The sequence below is a fragment of the Stigmatopora argus genome, chromosome 1, assembly GCF_051989625.1.
Source record: "Stigmatopora argus isolate UIUO_Sarg chromosome 1, RoL_Sarg_1.0, whole genome shotgun sequence".
In the NCBI taxonomy this organism is placed as follows: Eukaryota; Metazoa; Chordata; class Actinopteri; order Syngnathiformes; family Syngnathidae; genus Stigmatopora; species Stigmatopora argus.
The window spans coordinates 31,292,799-31,313,351 of NC_135387.1; the positions used below are offsets into that span (position 1 = coordinate 31,292,799).

At 46.5% G+C, this 20,553-nt stretch overlaps 4 protein-coding genes across 4 annotated transcripts in view; 1 reads left to right on the top strand and 3 right to left on the bottom strand.

Moving 5' to 3' along the window:
- Positions 1–201: 201 nt before the first annotated feature.
- gpkow (G patch domain and KOW motifs) lies at positions 202–5,078 on the top strand. Its single transcript, XM_077617286.1, has 10 exons — positions 202–610; positions 746–933; positions 1,632–1,762; positions 1,835–1,941; positions 2,920–3,139; positions 3,201–3,333; positions 3,853–3,949; positions 4,017–4,137; positions 4,198–4,267; positions 4,344–5,078. Exons 1-10 carry the CDS (start codon positions 432–434, stop codon positions 4,559–4,561), a joined length of 1,464 nt encoding a protein of 487 aa, XP_077473412.1. The 5' UTR covers positions 202–431; the 3' UTR covers positions 4,562–5,078.
- pqbp1 (polyglutamine binding protein 1) lies at positions 4,506–9,227 on the bottom strand. The gene is made up of 7 exons (XM_077617298.1): positions 9,090–9,227; positions 7,575–7,700; positions 7,393–7,504; positions 6,476–6,576; positions 6,279–6,413; positions 4,865–4,931; positions 4,506–4,773 (listed from the first exon to the last, which is right to left on the bottom strand). Exons 2-7 carry the CDS (start codon positions 7,639–7,641, stop codon positions 4,638–4,640), a joined length of 618 nt encoding a protein of 205 aa, XP_077473424.1. The 5' UTR covers positions 7,642–7,700; positions 9,090–9,227; the 3' UTR covers positions 4,506–4,637.
- A 75-nt stretch (positions 9,228–9,302) lies between these two features.
- Positions 9,303–12,023, bottom strand: LOC144083394 (protein FAM110A-like; the record flags this gene model as incomplete). Its single annotated transcript, XM_077611221.1, has 2 exons — positions 9,303–10,737; positions 11,760–12,023. Coding segments are annotated over 2 exons (795 nt in total), but the record flags the coding sequence as incomplete, so codon positions are not given.
- A 2,817-nt stretch (positions 12,024–14,840) lies between these two features.
- The window catches only part of LOC144087036 (proteolipid protein 2-like), a 6,613-nt gene continuing 900 nt past the window's right edge, over positions 14,841–20,553 (bottom strand). Inside the window, exons 2-5 of the mRNA XM_077617310.1 lie at positions 16,511–16,666; positions 16,344–16,445; positions 16,168–16,264; positions 14,841–15,733 (exon numbers count right to left, since the gene is read on the bottom strand). Of these exons, the coding sequence (XP_077473436.1) occupies positions 15,720–15,733; positions 16,168–16,264; positions 16,344–16,445; positions 16,511–16,666 (369 nt within the window). The 3' untranslated portion in view covers positions 14,841–15,719. The remainder of the gene's footprint in view (positions 15,734–16,167; positions 16,265–16,343; positions 16,446–16,510; positions 16,667–20,553) is intronic.

A 20,553-nucleotide genomic window follows, 5' to 3' on the forward strand; every position in this document is an offset into this window, starting at 1 on the left:
ATTCGTAAGTAGATTAATTGTAAGTAGATAGGTTTGGTGGATTTACGTTACATAGCAGGCTCACATTGATCGCTGGAGTCTACACAGCTAATATTATTCGTTTGACAATATTTCGATTTAATAGATGTTTAAATTGAAGTCCAGGATTTCGGGTTAACACCTGTTGATTCGGGTTCAAGTCCATTCTATTGATTTGGGCTCACTTTTGGCGTATTCGGGTTCAATTCAAGGCTAGGTCCGGTGGGATTTTTAGCTCCCTTTCCTTCCCGCCAATTTGGCGGCGTTTCCAAGTCGCTTCGTGATGACGTTGTCGCGTCGGCTGGCTTGGTTGAGTTCACTTGACTTGACTTGACGTAAAGCCAATTTGCCCCTCCCAAAAAAAACGACAAGTCCCGTCATGCCTTGCTTCCCGGTGACGTCATCTGAGCACCATGGCGTCGCACGGAGGCGCTTCGCCTAGCGGCCACGCCGACGAGAAGAAAAGCGGCGGTTCGGTTTCGTTCGGCTTCGCTAAAACCTTGAGCAAATTCAAAGGCCCGACTAGCGACGTCGTCGCCGACCAAGAAGACGTCGATTATTTAACCGGAATCGCCAGGAATCAACTGCAGAGGTGCTTTCGCGCTAGCTAGCTTTTAGCTTTAGCCTCAAAACAACAAGCGGCAACTCGGCCACCGTTTTGTTTGGAATTTGCGCTCTTACGGGTTCGGTTTTGACTCACTAAAGCTCTCGCTTTTTACGTTTGTAGTACGAAGCCGTCCGAAGCTCCGACGGAACGAGTCATACCCGTCATTCTGAAGAACCGCTGGCGGGTGCCGGAGCGAGCGGAGACCGACTTGGGGAAAACCGGTCAGCGGCTCAATGGAGACGGCGGCGACCACGACCAGGACCGGCAGGACTCGGTGGAAGCTCAGGCTGTCAAAGAACTCATTGAAGGTGAGTCCATTTTCTGCTACTTTTCATGTCTACTGTCTAATACAGGGGTCGGGAACCTTCTTTGATGGAAAGAGCCATAAACAATTCATATTTTTTTAAAATGTTAATCCTTGAGAGCCATGCTCCGAATTGAAAAGTCAACATACATGAAAATGTGTGCCTTTTTAGTCACTTCACCACTTTTAAAGTACAAAAAGTCTCTGAATTCTTATGACAACATTGTTATGTTGTTGCTAATCAATTAGTGTCAATGAGAAAATCCATGTAAAAGAGTGTAATGAAAAAAAAAATGATAATAAGCCGCTGGGGTAGTGTCAATGCCGTAATACCAACGTAACGCTCCTTCCTATTCCTGCGCTTTCTCACCGGCAGTTTCCATAGTTTACCTCACAGGTTAGTGGAGAGCCATAGGCACCCATCAAAAGAGCCATATGTGGCTCCCGAGCCATAGGTTCCCTACCCCTGGTCTAATGCCAAATTGACACGGGCATAGTTTGCCATTTTCATTCGTCGGCTAGCTTAAATCATCTCAAATGTAAACATTGCTCTCTTCGCAAATGGTTGGAGTTGTTAGACGGGTCCTGTCATATGGATTGTTGCCAGCAGAGGGCAGTGTGTGCTCCCAAAATCAAGCAAACTGAATACACCAAAACATACCATAAGAACGGCACTCCAACCAAACCACGTTTGGCTGCTAGATTCCAGGAAGAAGCTGGAAGAGCGGCATCCGGGCGAGGAGATGGCGGTCATCCCCCTGCTGGCGCAAAACAAGACGCCGGACGGCTTCGAGGATGGCGAGCGACTCAACGTGGAGCTCCGCCCGCAGCCGGTGAGTGGGCGGCGAGCTCGGGGGCCCCGGCCGACCTTCCTCTTGACCGACGGGACGGCGTTCTGCCGACAGTCCACCGAGGACGACTACGAGCGCGTTCCCGTGGAAGGTTACGGAATGGCCATACTGAAGGGGATGGGCTGGAAAAAAGGGGAAGGCATCGGACGCACTTTTAAACAGTAAGTCGATAAAAATGGCCGCTGTGTATTTCTTTGAGTTGCTTTCACGTGTCAATTTGACGTCAGTTACTTCTGAATATGTACCGTATTTTCACGACTATATGGCACATCACATTTAAAGGCACAGTGTCAGTAACGAGTGCTATTTCTGTGTTTTAAACACACAAAGGACGCACCGTTTTTAAATACGCATATATGTTATATATTATATATGAATATCTAACCGCAATAGCGCTGGCTACCGGAAGCAGCCTATTTCCGGGTTCCGGTGTGCAGTGACTGCTGGGATATATAGTTCTTGCACGCTACACCCACACGCTAAAAACACGTTTTTAAAAAGGCAACGGAAGCAAAACTGAGTTGGGTTGTACTTTATTTAGACATTTTACAACTTACTCACGTCATCATCACCCACAAATCCATCAAAGTCCTCGTTTTCTGTGTCCGAATTGAACAATTGTCCAAATGAGTCATCGAAAACGCTGAGTTTTATACGTTCGTCCAGGCAGCCACAATCCATTCACAAATAGTAGCTAGCTGGTAGCTAGCGTAACTTTTCCAACAGTGCTTTCCATGCTTTGTCAAGCTGTATTGATGTGAATGTATACAGGCCACAATCCATTAGCAAATAGTAGCTAGCTGGTAGCTAGCGTAACCTTTCCAACGGTGCTTTCCATGCTTTGTCAAGCTGTATTGATGTCCATGTATACAGGCCACAGTCCATTGGGTGTATTGACAAAAGAACTACATATCCCAGCATCCATTGCGCAGTACTCTGTCTATGGGAAAATAGTAGAGTCGGTGTACCCTATCAACTGATTGATTTGATTTTATCGTGATAACAATTTTAGTATTGGTCCATATATAAGGCGCACTGGATTACTAGGCTCCCTGTCTATTTTGGAGAAAATTTAAGACTTATGTGCGCCTTATAATCGTGAAAATACGGTAATTCATTTTCTATTGTCCTCCCGACAGAGACGTGAAACCATACGAATACAAGCCACGCGTGATTGGGTTGGGACTGGGCGCTGACCGCTCGGCCGTGGCCGACCTGGAGCCGGGAAAGCGCCGCCGACCGCCCAAGCCCGGCGAAGAACGCCAGCCGGACCAGGACGACGACGAGCCGGGGACCGTCTTGGCGCGAGGCGTCCGCGTGCTCTTGGAGTCAGGGTTGCACAAAGAGCGCTACGGAATGGTGGGTCCCGTCCGTCCACGTCCATTCCTCGCCGCCGCTTGACGTCCGTTGTGGTCGGCAGATCGAAGCGCTGGACGCCGACAACGCTCGCGTTCTGGTCAAGCTGGCCATCGGCGGGCAGGTGGCGTCCGTCCACCAGTACGCCGTCCGAACGGTGGGCCGCAAGGAGTACGAGCGCTACGCTAAAGACCTGAGTGAGTCACTCCCGTTTGGTTCCTTTTACTTTTTGGGGCGTTTCTTGGTCACTTCCTTTTAATTGAGGCATTTCCTGGTCATTTCCTTTTGGTTTTCAATGACTTCCTGTTGATCGGGCGGCGTTTCTGGGTCGTTTCCTGTTGTCGGGTTTGGCATCAACTCATTTTTGACCTTTGTTACTGGGTTTACTTTGTCCTAATGGTTGTTGCGGGGCTTTTTTAAGCCACTTCCTGTTCGTTTCGAGGTTCCTGAAAGTTCCCGTTGAGACTAGCTGTAGGTAGCGGTCACTTGTAGGTCATTTCCTGTTGATCGGGCGGCGTTTCCTGTTGTTGGGTTTGGCATAAACTCATTTTTGACCTTTGTTACTGGGTTTATTTTGTCCGTATGGTTGTTTCGGGGCTTTTTTAAGTCACTTCCTGATCGTTTTGAGGTTCCTAAAAGTTCCCATTGAGCATTAGCTCTAGGTAGCGGTCACTTGCAGGTAATTTCCTGTTGATTTAATTTGTTTTCTCTGGCAGGCCGCCTGAGCAAAGCGCATAAAAACAAGGTGAAAGAGGAGCAGCGCGACCTAGCAGAGCCCCAAGATGACGGGAAAAGGAAACGCCCCCAAGAGCGGTACGGCGTCTCGTGGCGTTCTTGGACCGCCTCCTTTGTCGGGCTAAGCGGTCATTTTCGTCCCCAGAGAGAAGACGCCGGAAAAAGAAGAGAAGCGGGTCAAGGCGACGCCCCGCTGGCTCCAGAGGGATCTCAAAGTGCGTTTCGTGGACCGCCATTTCAAAGGAGGACGCTACTACAACGCCAAGGTGCTTCGTCCCGCTCCCGCCGGGTTCTTTTCCGATGCTGACCGCCGTATCGTCTTTCAGATGCGCGTGGAGGACGTGGTGACGCCGCGGACCTGCATCTGCCGAACCGACGAGGGAAGGCTGATTGACGGTGAGGCCCCATCCATTGCGAGACCGTATTTTGGGCGTGGCAAAAGCCATCCATCTTGTTTTCTCGTCTGGAGCAGACGTGACGCAAGACATGCTGGAAACCATCGTGCCCAAAAGCGAAGGCGACGCCATCATGGTGGTGCTGGGCGAGCACCGGGGGCAGGTGGGTCGGATCCTGCGGCGGGACAAGAACGCGTGCCGGGCCACGGTCCAGCTGGACCGACACCAAAACAAACTCATCACGTTGGATTACGACTTTATTTGTCACTATTTGGGAGGCGCCGACCACTACTGAGCGCCTCTTTTGTTTTAGAAATAAAATTAGGGGCTGCCCAAACAAACCAAACAAAATAAGGTCACTCCTTGACGAACTATTTGGCGGCGTTGGCGCGGAGTACGGCTCCCGGGCTGGGATAGGGCCGCTGCTGGAAGAGGGGCCCGGCCGCCGTGGTGTCGGCGCCCGTCTTGGCCTCGTTGCGTTTGGGCAGCCCGGTGGACCAGGCACCCCTGCCGAGGCCGAGGCAGAAAGAAAGAAGGGTTGAGGAATCGTTGGTGGGGAACCCATACCCGGACCCGATCCGGACGGCGCCCGTCTTACCTGGGGGCGTCGGAATAGGCGCTGGGATCCATGGGGTCCATTTCCTCTTCTTTCCTTGAGATGCCGCCTGCAAAGATGGAGGAAACGCAGTCATCTTCCAAGTGTGGGACAAAATGGCCACCCGGCCAGGACGTTCCAAAGAATAAATACATCCTTTGCTATTTGGTTATTTGTCGCCATATCCCATGTTGATTAAAGATACGTTTGTGCAAAAGCGTGTCTGTTTCATAGTACGCGCTTTACTCCAATGTTAGAATTGAATTGCCAAAATCAACAGGAAGTTAGCCAGAAATGAACCCAAAAGACAATAATATAGCTCTGTCAAAGTCAGGCCCACGTGAATATAGACATCATGACCGGACGATTCGCCGAAAGGCATTTGGCCGACGGACAGTTCGCCGAACGGACGTTTCGCCGCTTGCCCCACCCCCGGATCGTGTGTACAAGTTTTTCAACCTTGGCCCGTTACAGATAAGATTCATTTAGGAATAACAAGGGCATGCACTGCCCCCCGCTGGACATATTTCTAAATACAAGTACATACTACAATGTGCTGGCAATTTTTTTATATTTTTTATTTTATCCTTGCGTTTAAAGTAGTAGTCATTTGGAGAGCATGCAATGTAATTTATCAAAGCTGGGGATTGATGTCTGACACTGAGAAAAAACAACACTAGAAGACTTATTGTTAGAGAACAATACCTGAAAATGCCATGGAACACACTTTTCTAGTTTAATTTTAAATCATTTCCCATTATTTTAGGAAATATATATCCAAAATGATTTGCTGAGAACCTTCATTCAAAGATTAATCTCAACGTTTTCTACGCTAGTGTAAGTTTTCTGGAGTAGGATTTCTGGATTTACAATTTCATTACAGTAGTACTTACTGTTACTACTACTTTATTTTCTCTATTTCTTCTGTCACATACTGTTCTGCGTGATCTCCAAATGGCTACTACTTTAAATGCAAGGATAAAATAAAAAAAATTGGCAGCACATTGTAGTACGTACTTGTATTTAGAAATATGTCCAGCGGGGGCAGTACATGCCCTTGTTATTCCTAAATGAATATTATCTGTAACGGGCCGTATATGGCCCGCGGGCCAAGGTTGAAAAACATGTACACACACGATCCGGGGGCGGGGCGAGCGCCCGAATCCCGTTTCGGCGAACTGTCCGTCGGCCAAACGTCTTTCGGCGAATCGTCCGAGTACTTATATACATACGTGGCAAGATCAAAACGAGGTGACCAAATACACAAAAAGTTCAACCTACATATGTTTCTCAACCTCAACTAGCAGAAAGTGACTCAAAATGCTAATTTACAGCCATTTCAAAGATCGATGCATTACGACATGGCACTGTTCCAAAATGGCCGCCCCGCAGCGACACGGGTCCCCCGCACACGCACCTCGTTTCAATTTGCTGTACGGCGCGGCCACGTCGTCCCTCCTCTGTTTTCTCCGATCGCGGTCCCGGTCCCTGGTGCGATCGCGGTGGCGGTCCGTCTTATCCGAGTGGCGTTCCGCTCGCTCGTCCGCCTCGGCTGGGCGCGAGAAGGGAGGTCGGATCAGTTCCTGAGGCGGACCCCAGCCAATAAAAACCCACCTTTTAGTTTCTTGGCCGCTTTGGTGACGAGGGCGGACGGGTCGTTGGGCGACAGCCAGGCCACCAAGTCCGTGTCCACGTTCCAGTAGTACGGCAGGCCGCTAGTAAAGACAAAGGACAAAGGTTACGGGGTGACCTTCTTGGACGAGATGACCCAAAACCTCTCTGAGCACACCGAGTACCGGTGTGAGCAACATCATCATTGCTCGCTATGGGTACACACCAGTATCACACCTGCCATAATTAGGTGCATGTCTACTACACGTAAATAATTTAGTAATAATAAAACGTAATGACTAATATCTAGTGGTTCACGTGTCGGGCTCACAGCTAAAAAAAATGGGATTTTATTTTGTGCGCTCCATATGATTTGCTGTGCGCAGAGAAGACGAGAGTAGTGCGCGCACGCGCGCATCTTAGAGGGAACATTGCCCACAAGTACCGTATTTTCACGACTATATGGCGCATCGCATTTAAAGGCGCAGTGTCAGTAACGAGTGCTATTTCTGTATTTTAAACACAAAGGACGCACCGTTTTTTTAGACGCATATATGTTATATATTATATATGAATATCTAACCGCAATAGCGCTGGCTACCGGAAGCAGCTTATTTCCGGTTTCCGGTGCGCAGTGACTGCTGGGATATATAGTTCTTGCACGCTACACCCAAATGCTAAAAACACGTTTTTAAAAAGGCAACGGAAGCAAAATATTGGAGGGATTCAGAAAGTGACCCACAAATGCCCTAAAATCAACAGGAAATGATGCAAAATGTACAAGAAACGTCCCCGTAATGGCTGGAAAAGTCCTGAAAGTCAGGCCCAAGACCCTAAAATGGACGTTCAAAGCACCGGTGGCCTTTTTAAAATGTTTTTTTAAATTTTTAATTGGTAGTAAGGGCCCAATAGGGACTTACCAAGCGGGGTCGAACACTTTGTACCAGCCCGGCGGTAGACTCTCCATCCGGGTGGCTTCGTAATCCACGTGGTTGTCATCGTAATCTTCGGCGATGATCTCCTCGTCCGCCCCTTGGGGAGGGAGACAAAAACAAAATGGTGACGGCGGCGGGGGTGGAGACGGCACGGCGCTGGACTCCACCTTGCTCCGCGGCCTTGACGATGCCCCTCTTGGCCAGGCGGGCCAGCAGCGTGGCGGGAAGAGGCATTCTGTAAGACGGGGCGTCGGATGCGGCCAATCCACGGTCAAGTGGACAGGAAGTGACCCCTAAATGAACAGGTGACAAACATATAATAAAAAGGGGGGAAATGTTGGATTTATTATGGGGATTTTTCTATATGTTTTGGAAGCATTTTAATAGGTAATAAGGCTATGAATTAATTCATGATAATATTATAGATTGTTGGATTTATTATGGGATGTTTCTATATGTTTTGTAAGCATTTTTAATAAGTAATAAGGCTATGATTATATTATAGATGTATGCATTTGAATGACTTTTGTATAAGAGTGTCTTTAATTTGAGACTGGGGCAAACTCGAGGTCACCCTGCTGGCTCTAGCTTATTGACATAACACCTCACCCTCCAAGGACTGTTTACTGGGAGATAGACCTCGCAACCCAGACACCAAGATGCAAGTTGGCAATGATCTACGAAGGACTCATAAATTGTTTTGTTTGGGACGCCGGCAGTTTACCTTATAAAGAAATGATTATGCTTATACTGCAAATTCTTACGCAGGTGTTTTGGTTTCAATCTAATAATGGCAATTGTTTTGAATCAGATTACATTGAAATGCTTCCGTTTGTCGAGACTAAATACGATGAAAATATACTACACGTCAGAAATGCTCGGGAACGAAGCGGCGTTACGAGTGTAGCTCCTTGCAAGTTGTAACCAGATATGTTAAAGATGTCTTCCAATTTTATTTCAATATTACTAATAATGATTTAAGGGTATTAATCATTATTCCAACAACAGTCATATAGGAACGCCCCCAAATCAGCAGAAAGTGTCCCACAAATGCCCCGAAACAAGCAGGAAGGGAGGAAACTAAGAATACATGACGTCCACTGCTTGTGCCCCAAAAAGTCAGAATGAAGTGCCAAAAAAAGCACATTCATAATAACCTTTGGAATGAAATCAGGAAAGAGGACTAATCATCGAACAAGCACATGTTGTCTCTTCTGTATACTACTCTCATCCTTTGTTTACTAAATGAAAGCGGAATGATTTTAAGTGGCGGTAGTTCATGTTATGGAGGTAATTATTCCATTTTTTGTTACTATCAAATTCAAAGGGTTCCGCCATTTAATTTTGCGTTTATTAAAAGCGAGCGCATCCAACATAGCTAGCATCCGCGAAAGGCGCAGAATGTTGACGTCACGAACACGATTCAGTAATTATTCCCTTTTTATACTATCAAATTCAAAGGGTTCCGCCATTTAATGTTGCTATTAATGTTATTAAAAGCGAACGCATCCAACTTAGCTCGAGTTTAGCATAGCAACAATGCAACGCACCGGTAAGAGACTCTCAAAAAGCTCGTTCCTCTTTCCAGTACGCGTTTCAAGACGCTGTACAAATACAAAACTAAATTCAATCTTAAAAATAATCATTATAATCATAATGAAGCGAAAATGAAGACTCGTTACCTGCTTGGAGACGATGGAAGGAGCGGAGGCTAACGCGGTGAGAAGCAAAACATAGCGAAAGGCGCAGAATGTTGACGTCATTTCTGCCATGCGGATTGCTTCTACGGGTTTGGTGCGTTAGCGCCACTGCTGGTGTGGAGTTAGAGTGCATTTTTAAAATGAACACATTGTGTGATGAGGTCAAAGGTTTCTACTACGTTGCCTTTCTCCAAACCTGCCAAATTTGCATGAATAAAAACAATGTTTTAAATATTAATGTTACGCCATTTTGTGTTTACACCGACCTTAACTAGGACAAAAATTGAAGTCCTCCTACAAATGACTTTGATGTCAGTATTTTACCACTTTTTTCACCTCTTTATGACTTTAATCTCATTTTAATCTTACAACATATGACTTCATATTTCATCCTGTACATTGTGGGAACACGTTAAAAATCATTTCTGGAGGATTTTCTGATTTGAGGGCGTTTCTGGGTCACTTCCTGTTCACCTGCGACTCGCTTTCTGACGATTTTGGCACATTTAGAAGTTCATTTCTGTACATTTTGGCTGATTTTCTATTGATTTAAGGGCTTTTCAAAGTCACTTCCTGTTCATTGATTTCTCACTGTTGATCTTGGGCCACTTCCTGATGATTTGGCGACACTTCCTGTACACTTTACACTATTTTCTGATTTGAGGGCGTTTCTAGGTCACTTCCTGTTCACCTGTGACTCACTTCCTGACGATTTTGGCACATTTAGAAGTTCATTTCTGTACATTTTGGCTGATTTTCTATTGATTTGAGGGCTTTTCAAAGTCACTTTCGGCTCATTGATTTCTCACTGTTGATCTTGGGCCACTTCCTGATGATTTGGCGACACTTCCTGTACACTTTGGCCATCCCATAATGACCTCCCGTACGTTTTGGATCATTTTCTGTCCATTAGACGGCAAATCACTTCCTGTACCGACCGTCTCTACATTTCCGGCTGATTTTTTTGCTGATGAGGGCGCCGTTGGGTCACTTCCTGTTGGTCTTGGGTCCCCGCGAAAGTCGAGCGCCCTCGAGGTAGCGTCATTCTCGTTTATTTAGTTTTTCGCTCCGATTCGAAGGGAAGCCGTCGGCGCTACGTTCACTTTTGGCGGCGTAGTTCGTAGAGCCACTTGATGACCCTGGCGTTCCTCTCCACCACCGAGACGGCGGCGGGAAGGCGTTCCTCGGCGTCCGCGTCGCCCGAAGCCGTGCGCTCCGAACCGGGGGCGCTGACGCTGCGGAAACGGGCCCCCGAGGGCGAGTCCGAAACCGATCCGGCCCGGTCCCGCAGCGCGGCGGCGTCCGTGCCGCACAGGTCGAAGAAGCGCTCCAGCTCCGTCCCGGCGCGGGACGATCGCTCGCTAGCGTCCGATTTGGAGCGGCTCAGGGAGCGGCGTGGGGAGCCGTGGCCCCAAACCGAGGGGCGGTCCCCGTCGGACGGGGCTCCGGGGCGGGGGACGAGGAGGTGCCACGGGATGGGTGGGCGCGGGCGCGTTGGAGGAGGCCGGCGCAGGAAGGGCGGCCCTCGGCGAGGGATGGCGCCGTCGGGCTGGGGGATGACGTCCACTCGCCGCACCGTCCCCGAGGTGGGCCGCTCCGATTTGGCTGCCGCCTGGAACGAGAGGCGCCATCACCATGGGGACGCGTGACCCAAAATGGACAGGAAGTGAGTGGGAAATGGAGAGGAAGTGAGCGGGAAATGGACAGGAAGTGAATGGAGAAATGGACAGGAAGTGAATGGAGAAATGGACAGGAAGTGAATGGAGAAATGGACAGGAAGTGAATGGAGAAATGGACAGGAAGTGAATGGAGAAATGGACAGGAAGTGAATGGAGAAATGGACAGGAAGTGAATGGAGAAATGGACAGGAAGTGAATGGAGAAATGGACAGGAAGTGAATGGAGAAATGGACAGGAAGTGAATGGAGAAATGGACAGGAAGTGAATGGAGAAATGGACAGGAAGTGAGTGGGAAATGAACAGAAGTGAGGAAAAAAATGTCTTCTCTACTCATTCTAATGGCGGCAAAATTTAATTGGAAGTTAACAGCTAGTGAATAATAATAAGAACTACGGGAAGTGAGCGAGAATTGGACAGGAAGTGAGCGGGAAATGGACAGGAAGTGAGCGGGAAATGGACAGGAAGTGAGCGGGAAATGGACAGGAAGTGAGCGGGAAATGGACAGGGAGTGAGCGGGAAATGGACAGGAAGTGAGCGGGAAATGGATAGGAAGTGAGCGGGAAATGGGCAGGAAGTGAGCGGGAAATGGACAGGAAGGGGGACCGTGGAATGCCTCCAAACGGTCTCAGAGGCGCCGGTCTTTAACGGCGTTCCATTTGGAAATGGGCACCTGCCGTGGGGCATTGTGGGTCATTTCCTGTTGATGCTGGGGATTTTCTGGCTCCCTTTTGGGATGTTTACGACTCCCTGTCTCTTGATTTGGGGTTCCTGAACAGGAAGTGAGCTGACCATGTCCCAAAATATATAACAAGTGACTCAAAATCCACCAAAAGGGACCTTTAAATGTCCTAAAATGAACAGGAAGTGAGTTTTCAATGCCCCAAAATGGCGGCGCTACATTGCAGCGTTGGCTCATTTGCTACCACTTTAAACAACCAATCGGTCACCATCAACGGCGGTCAGAGACAAATACCTGGGCCAGACGGGGGGACGCCGACGGGACGTCCGAGCCGAGCGCCGTCCGAGTCGGACGGGAGGGCGGAGATGGCGCCGCCTTACGAGGGACGTCCGAGGGCGCCGCTCGGGCCGGGGCTTCATTCCCGTCACCACCGACGTCGCCGATCAGACGGCTGAGATGGCGCAGGTCCAGCCGGACGGCTTCCCGCCGGTCCCGGGCGGCGGGCGTCCTCCTCAGCGCGGCGGCCAGCGGAGATGCCGGCGAAGACGGCGGCGAGATTGGCGCCGCCCAGCTCTTGACGTACTTGGCCCTGTCGGCCGCCAACCTGTCGGCGGCGCTGGGCTTGGACCTCCCACCGCCGGGGCCGGGGGCGGGACGAAGGCGGGGAAAGGTGGCGGCGGCGGCGACGGCACCTGCCGGCATTTTCTTCGGCCTTTCCGTTTCCTGCGCCAGAGACAGAAAATGCACCATTGCTCCCTCTAGTTCCAAGAATGTGCATTGCTTTCCCCTCACTCAAGAAATTGACCAAAAAATGGACTAAGACAAGGGTGTCAGACTCGGGTTGGTTCGCAGGGCGCTTTAATGTCAATTTGATTTCTCGTGGGCCGGACCATTTTAGATATATTTTGATTTTTTTTTAATAAATGGATTAAAAGAACTGAAAGCCCTGAATATTCCGTTTTTTATAGTTAGTTTTTTTATATATTTTTTTAGATTTTACAAAATGATTTTTGAACTAAAAACACAGAAAAAATGGATTAAAAAATGACAATTGTTTATTTAAAAGGGGAAAATTAGGAAAAGATCTAAAACAATGTTATTATACCTTTTTTATATATTTTTTAATAGATTTTACAAAATAATTTTTGAACTAAAAACATTTAAAAAAATGACAATTGTTGATTTAAAAGGGGGAAATCAGGAAAAGATCTAAAACAATGTTTATTTGAGCTTTTTTAAAATATTTTTTTAGATTTTACAAAATTATTTTTTAACTAAAAACACAAAAAAATGGATTAAAAAATGACAATTATTGATTTAAAAGAGGGGGAAATCAGGAAAAGATCTAAAACAATGTTATTACACATTTTTTATATATATTTTTTTAGATTTTACAAAAAGATTTTTGAACCAAAAACACAGAAAAATGGATTAAAAAATGACAATAATTGATTTAAAAGGGGGACAATCAGGAAATTGAATATACATCTATATCTATCATTTTAATTTAATCCTAAAACAAAAAGTCACCACTCATGATTGACTTTCCCGGGCCACACAAAATGATGCGGCGGTCCACATTTGGCCCCCGGGCCGCCACTTCATAAATTGAAGCGAGGATTTGGTTCTGGAGAGCCCCCTTCATCCAGTCTCCTCTAGCACACCTGAATCAAAAGATCCACTAACTCATCAACAAGCTGTCCGCAAGCTCGATACCGGTCCAGATGATATGATTCAGGTGTCTTAGTGGAGGTAAGAAATATGGAAAAGAGAACAGAAACTGCATAGGGTCTCTCCAGGACCGGACTTGACCACCCCCCACCCGAACCCAAGCCCTTCACCCAAAGCCACGGCCCGACCTTCATGGATTCAAACTTAAGAGAGCGAGACGTGCCTCCGCTTGTTCGCATTCCTCCTGACCTCAGGCGACCATAAAAAAAGGTAGAAGACGGAAGGAAAGATTTCAAAAGAAAAGCAAAAACTCACGTGGTTTTAAAAAAAATGCTGGAGGTTCCCGGCGTCTATCCAAGCGTCAAAAAAGCCGAGAAAACGCCTCCAAAGTCGAGGCACTTTGACCAGGAGTGCCGACCGGTTGAACCTGTGCGACGGACGACAGATCCGGGCCGGGGTGGCCCCGCCCACAGACACGCCCACCATACTGCTCATTGGTTCTTTTCACCCGCTGCCTGGAAAATTGCCTTTGGACAATTTGTCCTGCGCTTTACACCGTTAACAGCATATGCTTTTATTTCAGCTTCGTTTCCACTAAATTTGTTGTTGTTGTTGTTGTTTTCCATTGAATCCCAACAGGAAGTGACCCGTGAATGGCTCCAAATGAATAGAAAGTCAGAGGAAACCACCCAGAATATGAGAGAAAGTGAACTCGTTAGCTGCTAATGACCACAACGGATGTCCGATTGGTTTCGACCGGCGCATTGGGGTCATTTCCTGTTGAAGAATCTTCAATTACAGGCCACTTCCTGTCGATTTGATCACTTCCTGCTGATATTGGAGTATACTTGGGTCACTTCCTATCGATTTGATGACTTCCTGCTGATATTGGAGTATACTTGGGTCACTTCCTGTCGATTTGATCACTTCCTGCTGATGTTGGAGTATACTAGGGTCACTTCCTGCTGATATTAGAGTATACTTGGGTCACTTCCTGCTGATATTAGAGTATACTTGGGTCACTTCCTGTCGATTTGATCACTTCCTGCTGATATTGGAGTATACTTGGGTCACTTCCTGTCGATTTGATGACTTCCTGCTGATATTGGAGGATACTTGGGTCACTTCCTGATCATTTTCTGCTTGAAAAATCAATGTCGACTGACCATTAATTGGCTAAAACAATACACCAGATAATATCTCATTTGACACTATATCCAAAACAACAAAATAAGCCCTTGTTGTTGTGAGAATGGCTTTTATTTCCCAAAACGTGAGTAGTTTTAGACAGTGTGAAATGGCATTTGGAAAGCACAGAGTTGCGTTTTTGTTTTCAAGAACAAAACACAAAGCGACAAGTTGCAAAAAAACGGCAACACAAACATGGCAGAAAGAAGTGCACCACGCCAATTAAGAACGAGCGCTGGGCGGAATCGGCGACAAACCTCCGCAAGTGCGTTAAGGATTGGACATTTGGCAGTGAATGGATATCAGCAGTTATAAAAAAACACATGGATGACTTCTAATATTTGCTAAAAGTATTGCGGCCAAGTTTGAAGAAAAAAAATCGATTTCATGGTCATATTTTAAGATGTGCTAGACGTCCAATCCGTTTGAAGCGGGAGGCCCGGCCGCGGATGAACGTGCTTTCATTGGTGGCCGGCGTCCCGCTCCTCATTCATTGGACGTCTGCTAGCGATAAATTCTTTTCATTGACAAGCTGTCAAAATAAGCCTCCATTGCCCTTACCAAGATGGCCGCCCCCAGGCGACATTTAACGTTAATTTTTAGGCACTTCCTGGTCATTTGGGGTCAATTCTTCTTTATTTGAGGCACTTCCTGTTGACTTTGGGTCATTTTGTGTTTATTTAAGGCACTTCCTGGGCATTGGAGTCACTTCCTGTTGACTTTGGAGCAATCTTGGATCACTTCCTGTCAACTTTAGGTCAAATACTGTTGTTTTAGGTTCAAGTGCAGGTCTCCTACTGTCGATTAGGAATTCTTCTGGTATATTTTCCTCACTTCCGGTTGACTTTGAGTCATTTCCAAGCAAAATGGCCTCCATAATCTTTAAAAGTGATGAAAAACGTGTTAAAATGAGTGCCTTTTCAAGAGACACAAAAACCTGAGCCTGGAATCCAACTTCAGACACGATGGGGTTAAAAAAGTTAAATGATCATCTCAACTATTTGTAGGGGAAAAAAGAAGGTAAACTTGGGTTTGAGCGTGTTAACGAAGGAAGGAAGAGCTGGCTTTTGCCGCCATTTTGAAAATTGGACCTCAAGTTGTTTGCTGACGCACGGAGGAGGCAAAAAAAACACAAATAACATAAAAAGCGAGAAAAAGCTCTTTGTCCTGAGGCACGACGTGACGTTAGGAGTAACTCTTAACTACAGTAGTCCGTCAGTAAGTGGAATTTGTGGAGCCGGCCGCCCGCCGCCTTTCCCTTTTTTAAACGAGGAGTCGGCAGAGAGAGCGCTTGGACAGATGGAAGCCTTCCTCGCGGCTCCTCCTCTTCCTCCTCCTCGTCGTTGTCCTGTCACCGTGGACCGGCCGCGTTGCCCCACTTGGGCGTCCGCCTGCTTACACTCGGTCATCTGCAAAGGCAACAACGAAAAAGAAAGCAGGCCATTAATGAGGCATCTTTTTCAACTTTTGCCGCGCGGGCTCCCTCTAGCGGTCGCTCGCACACTTGCACTCTTTTGCACCGTTGTGCTCAACTACTGCAGCCATTCGTACGGGGAGCGTTTAGGAGGGCATTTTTTTTATAATTGTTTTTAGTAAGGCTCACTTCCTGCTCATTTGGGTTTTTTACAACTCATATCCCATTGATTTTGGTCACTTTGGAGTATTTACAAGGGACGTTCTATTCATTCGGGCTCTCTCCCAAAGAGGGAGTCGTTCAGGGAGTCGTTCGGGGAGTCGTTTGGCGAGTCGCTCGGCCAGAGTCGCTCGGCCAGAGTCGCTCGGCGAGAGTCGCTCGGCGAGTCGTTCTCAACGTCGCTTAAAGGGCGTTTCTCGTCTTTCTTACCTGTGGCGGTGGGCGTGTGCTGCCGGGTGCTCTTAATTTGCAAGAAGAGGGTGTACGTGTCGTAGGCGAACAGCAGGGCGGCCAACAAGCCAAAGACCTGAAAGGGAGCAGGGGGGGACGGCGTTAACCGAGGTGGGCTCGAACGAGCGGTCGATCGAGAGGGACGGCGCTCTGACCCCGCCGGCGATGCGGGCGCCGTCGCCGCTGTGGCCGCCGATCAGGTTCACCAGCGACGTGATCAGGTAGAGGATGGTGCCGATGCCGGCCCGGAACAAGTCCTGCTCGAAAGAAGGAGGCGGTCAACACCTTCCAAATAGAAATCAAATCAATTTGTTCCACTCACGGTCCACATCCAGTTGACCAGTTTGAACTGCTTGTCCATGTCCATCATGAAGATGCCGAAGAAAACGGCGGCGAAGACCAGCTCGCAGATGGCCACCGTGGAGTAGCCGCCGTACCTGGACGCCGCGTAGCAGATGATGACCACGATGCTCACCAACTGCCAACCCAAAGGAACCAAGGATGCTTACAACTAAACCGTCTTGACTTGATTCACTTTTACAAAGAAATCAATGCTAATGTGTTTTTATCGCTTTGCTTTTTACCCCCCAAAACAACGGAAACGATCGCATTGAACCGTCGTACCGGGATCCAATCGGAAACAGTGATTGGTCCCGCCGGATACGTCCCTCCCGGGGGATGGACTTTGCACCCGGGGCCAGCGCGCCACGGACCGCGGGGGGGGGGGGGGGGGGGGGGGATTGCGCCGTCTTTCCAAAATTGAATGGAACGACCAAAACAAGTGCAGCCAAGATTTCCCTCTTGTTGAACAATTTGAAAAACGCAAAGACGCGGTGGGCGGGCCGCTGTCAACGGCGCCATTGTCCGTCGGCGCAGGCTCCGCCTTTCAGCGGGAGTCTCAGCCCAAAGAAATTACGTTCATTTTTTTTTTAACACAAATAAAACCAATGTCAATCTTATGGGAAATATTTCATCCCCAATTTGAGAGTAGGAATTAACCGTTGATGTCTTTGGTTTTTTCTCTCCTTCCTAAATTGTACAAATTTCAAAAGGAAATAAGAGATACCGTATTTTCACGACTTTAAGGCGCACCCTCAATGAATGACACATTTTATTTTTTTTCCATATATAAAGCACACTGGATTATAAGGCGCCCTGTCTATTTTGGAGAAAATTGAAGACTTTTAAGAGCGCCTTATAGTCATGAAAATACGGTATATAGATTGTTTAATTTAATTTTGTGTACCGTATTTTCACGACTATAAGGCGCACCCTCAATGAATGACACATTTTATTTTTTTTCCATATATAAAGCACACTGGATTATAAGGCGCCCTGTCTATTTTGGAGAAAATTGAAGACTTTTAAGAGCGCCTTATAGTCATGAAAATACGGTATATAGATTGTTTAATTTAATTTTGTGTACCGTATTTTCACGACTATAAGGCGCACCCTCAATGAATGACACATTTTAATTTTTTTTCCATATATAAAGTACACTGGATTATAAGGCGCCCTGTCTATTTTGGAGAAAATTGAAGACTTTTAAGTGCGCCTTATAGTCGTGAAAATACGGTATTCTCTCCATTTTATTAAATGTTTTTTTTCAGTACAAACCAATGCGTGTTACTTATACAAGCCTTAAACATACAAATGCACTTATATAAACCTTCAATATACTTATATAGGCCTTAAACATGAATTATAATACAAAATATAGCACTGAGCAACTTACGAACAAATTCAACTTATGAACAATCGCTCGGAACCTAACTCGTTCGTAAGTAGGGGAGCGTCTGTATAATGAAAAAATTAAGGGGAAAAAAATTCAAATTAAAAACATGTATCTTTGGTGAAAATACCTATATATTAAAAAAAAAGAAAAAAAGAGGAAATGTGTAGAGGGTGTTAGCCCAGAATGTACAGGAAGTGACCCACATAACAGCAAAATTAGGCGGGGGAGGTTGTATTGCCTCATATCTGGCAACTAGATCTGTATCACCATGACTACTACATACTACATTTTAAAGTCATTATCTAATATAACCCATCAAAATGAACATAAAAGTCCATTTATTGCTCATTCCGCACTAAAGTAAATACATTTTTGCATCACATACATTTTGGATCCTTTGCATCTCCATTTTGAATGCAAAAGGGCAAACTCCGGCACCCCCCGCGACCCTAGTGAGGATCAAGCGCTTCAGAAAATGAGATGAGACGAATTGGTCATGGCTCATTTTTAGAAAACCCCTCGGCGCTTTTATTTTGGCAGACGGCGAGGCACGGCGGGCACGCGCCGCCAACTAGTGGCCGGGGCCGGAATGACGTCCCGTTTCTGACCGTTTTCGGAGCTTGAGCCAAATTCCTGCCTGGCACGGGGGGGGGGGGTCCACAAAAGGGGCTCTGTTGCCGTCCGAGAGGCGGCTTGCCAAGCCCCGCCCCACGGCGAACAAGGACGCCTCACACACGCCGACACCTCGCTTTGGCGCGGCGCCCGTTAGCGTGGGGGGGACGTGGGGTCACGCTACCGATGCTTGGCTAAATCTGGCGAGCTTGCGGCGGAAAACAGCAACGGTCGCTAGGGAACTTTCCGTCCGCCTGGCGACGTCTTCGCTGCGGGCCGGAAACATTTTCACTTCGGTGACTCATTCAAACACACACATAAAGTCTATCTATAGATGTACACACACATACACCCCCACACTATACATATACACACACACATACACATTTACACACATACACCCCCACAGTATACATATACACACACACATACACACATACACATATACACACTTACACACATACACACATTTACACATACACCCCCACAGTATACATACACACACACATACACATTTACACACATACACCCCCACAGTATACATATACACACACACATACACACACACACATACACACACACACACATATACACATTTACACACATACACACAGATATACACACATACACACAGATACACACACACACACACGCGTACACACACACACGCACATATACACACATACACATACACGTACACATACATACATACACACATATACACACACACACACACACACATATATATATATATATATATATATATATATATATACACACACACACATATATATACACACACACATTTACACATATACACACACACATACACACACACACACAGACACACACACACATTCACACACATACACATACACACACAGATACACACACGCATACACACACACACACACACGCATACACACACATATATACACACACACACATATATATACACATACACACATATACACTCATATACACACATATACACACACACCCACACACATAGACATGTATATAAGCAATGAACGTTTTTAATAATGATGATCATTTTAATAATAAATAGAAGGCATTTAAAGGAGGCCGATGTCTATCCTAGGTGTGGTCTGCGCATATTTTGTGCAAGAATTTTTCTGGAGGGGTGTCTAAGGGGGAGGGGCTGACTAACCCTAACACATACCGCGGACGACACCAGACGTTCGATTCGTCGGAACCGTCTCGGTTTCCCGAAATGGATCAGACGTCATATGACTTTCCCTCCCAAACGCTGGACGGACGCCAAAGACGGACGTTGAGGGATCTCCTTTGGGGGGGGGGGAGAAGGAGGGGTCTCCTTTGCCTTCCCACCCGTGTACGAGAACGATTTCTTTGCTATTCGTGGCGTTGACAGTCCGGCGCCAGATCGCCTAGAAAACGCCGCCGTGGCCCACGATGGAAATCGTTTAAAACTATGATTGGAATTTTGCGGAATGTCAAAATTTCTCTTTCAACTCATAAAAAAAACTTTAAAAACAAACTAAATTCAGCCCCTGAAACGACCTATTTGTCACTTTGTTCTGATTTTCCACTTTTTTGTTGAAAACTCATTTAAAAAGGTCAATAAAAAGTTTCTTTGATTTAATATATCAGTTGGAAATGCATACATCCAAGAATTAAAGCAATAAATCATAAATAGCTAGCTCAAAACGCTACGAACGTTATTTAAAGATGAACCAATTGGCTGCTACAGACACCCAATCGGATTTCAGTCCATAAATCCTTGCACTTGATTGATTGGAAATAAATATTTGAAAATGTAGAAATGAAATATGGATATGCATATTAAGCCATGAGAATTCCCACTTTTATATAAACAAAATTTGATTTTCTAATTAAAAATAGGAAGAAAGAAACGATGTCAGTTCAAAGACGGTAGACGTCTCATGCAGTCAGTAATAGAGGATTTATTAATAATAATAATTATATATATATATATATATAAATATAAATATATAAAAATAAATATAAATATATAT

Bases quoted from the DNA above. Each gene is read 5' to 3' on its own strand.
- gpkow (XM_077617286.1), top strand. From the start codon at position 432: ATGGCGTCGCACGGAGGCGCTTCGCCTAGCGGCCACGCCGACGAGAAG. The intron at 611-745 runs GTGCTTTCGCGC...TTACGTTTGTAG, and splicing joins GCCAGGAATCAACTGCAGAG to TACGAAGCCGTCCGAAGCTC. The intron at 934-1,631 runs GTGAGTCCATTT...TTTGGCTGCTAG, and splicing joins TGTCAAAGAACTCATTGAAG to ATTCCAGGAAGAAGCTGGAA.
- pqbp1 (XM_077617298.1), bottom strand. From the start codon at position 7,641: ATGCCTCTTCCCGCCACGCTGCTGGCCCGCCTGGCCAAGAGGGGCATC. The intron at 4,932-6,278 runs GTGCGTGTGCGG...CCATCTTTGCAG, and splicing joins GTACAGCAAATTGAAACGAG to GCGGCATCTCAAGGAAAGAA. The intron at 4,774-4,864 runs GTAAGACGGGCG...CGGCCTCGGCAG, and splicing joins GCCTATTCCGACGCCCCCAG to GGGTGCCTGGTCCACCGGGC.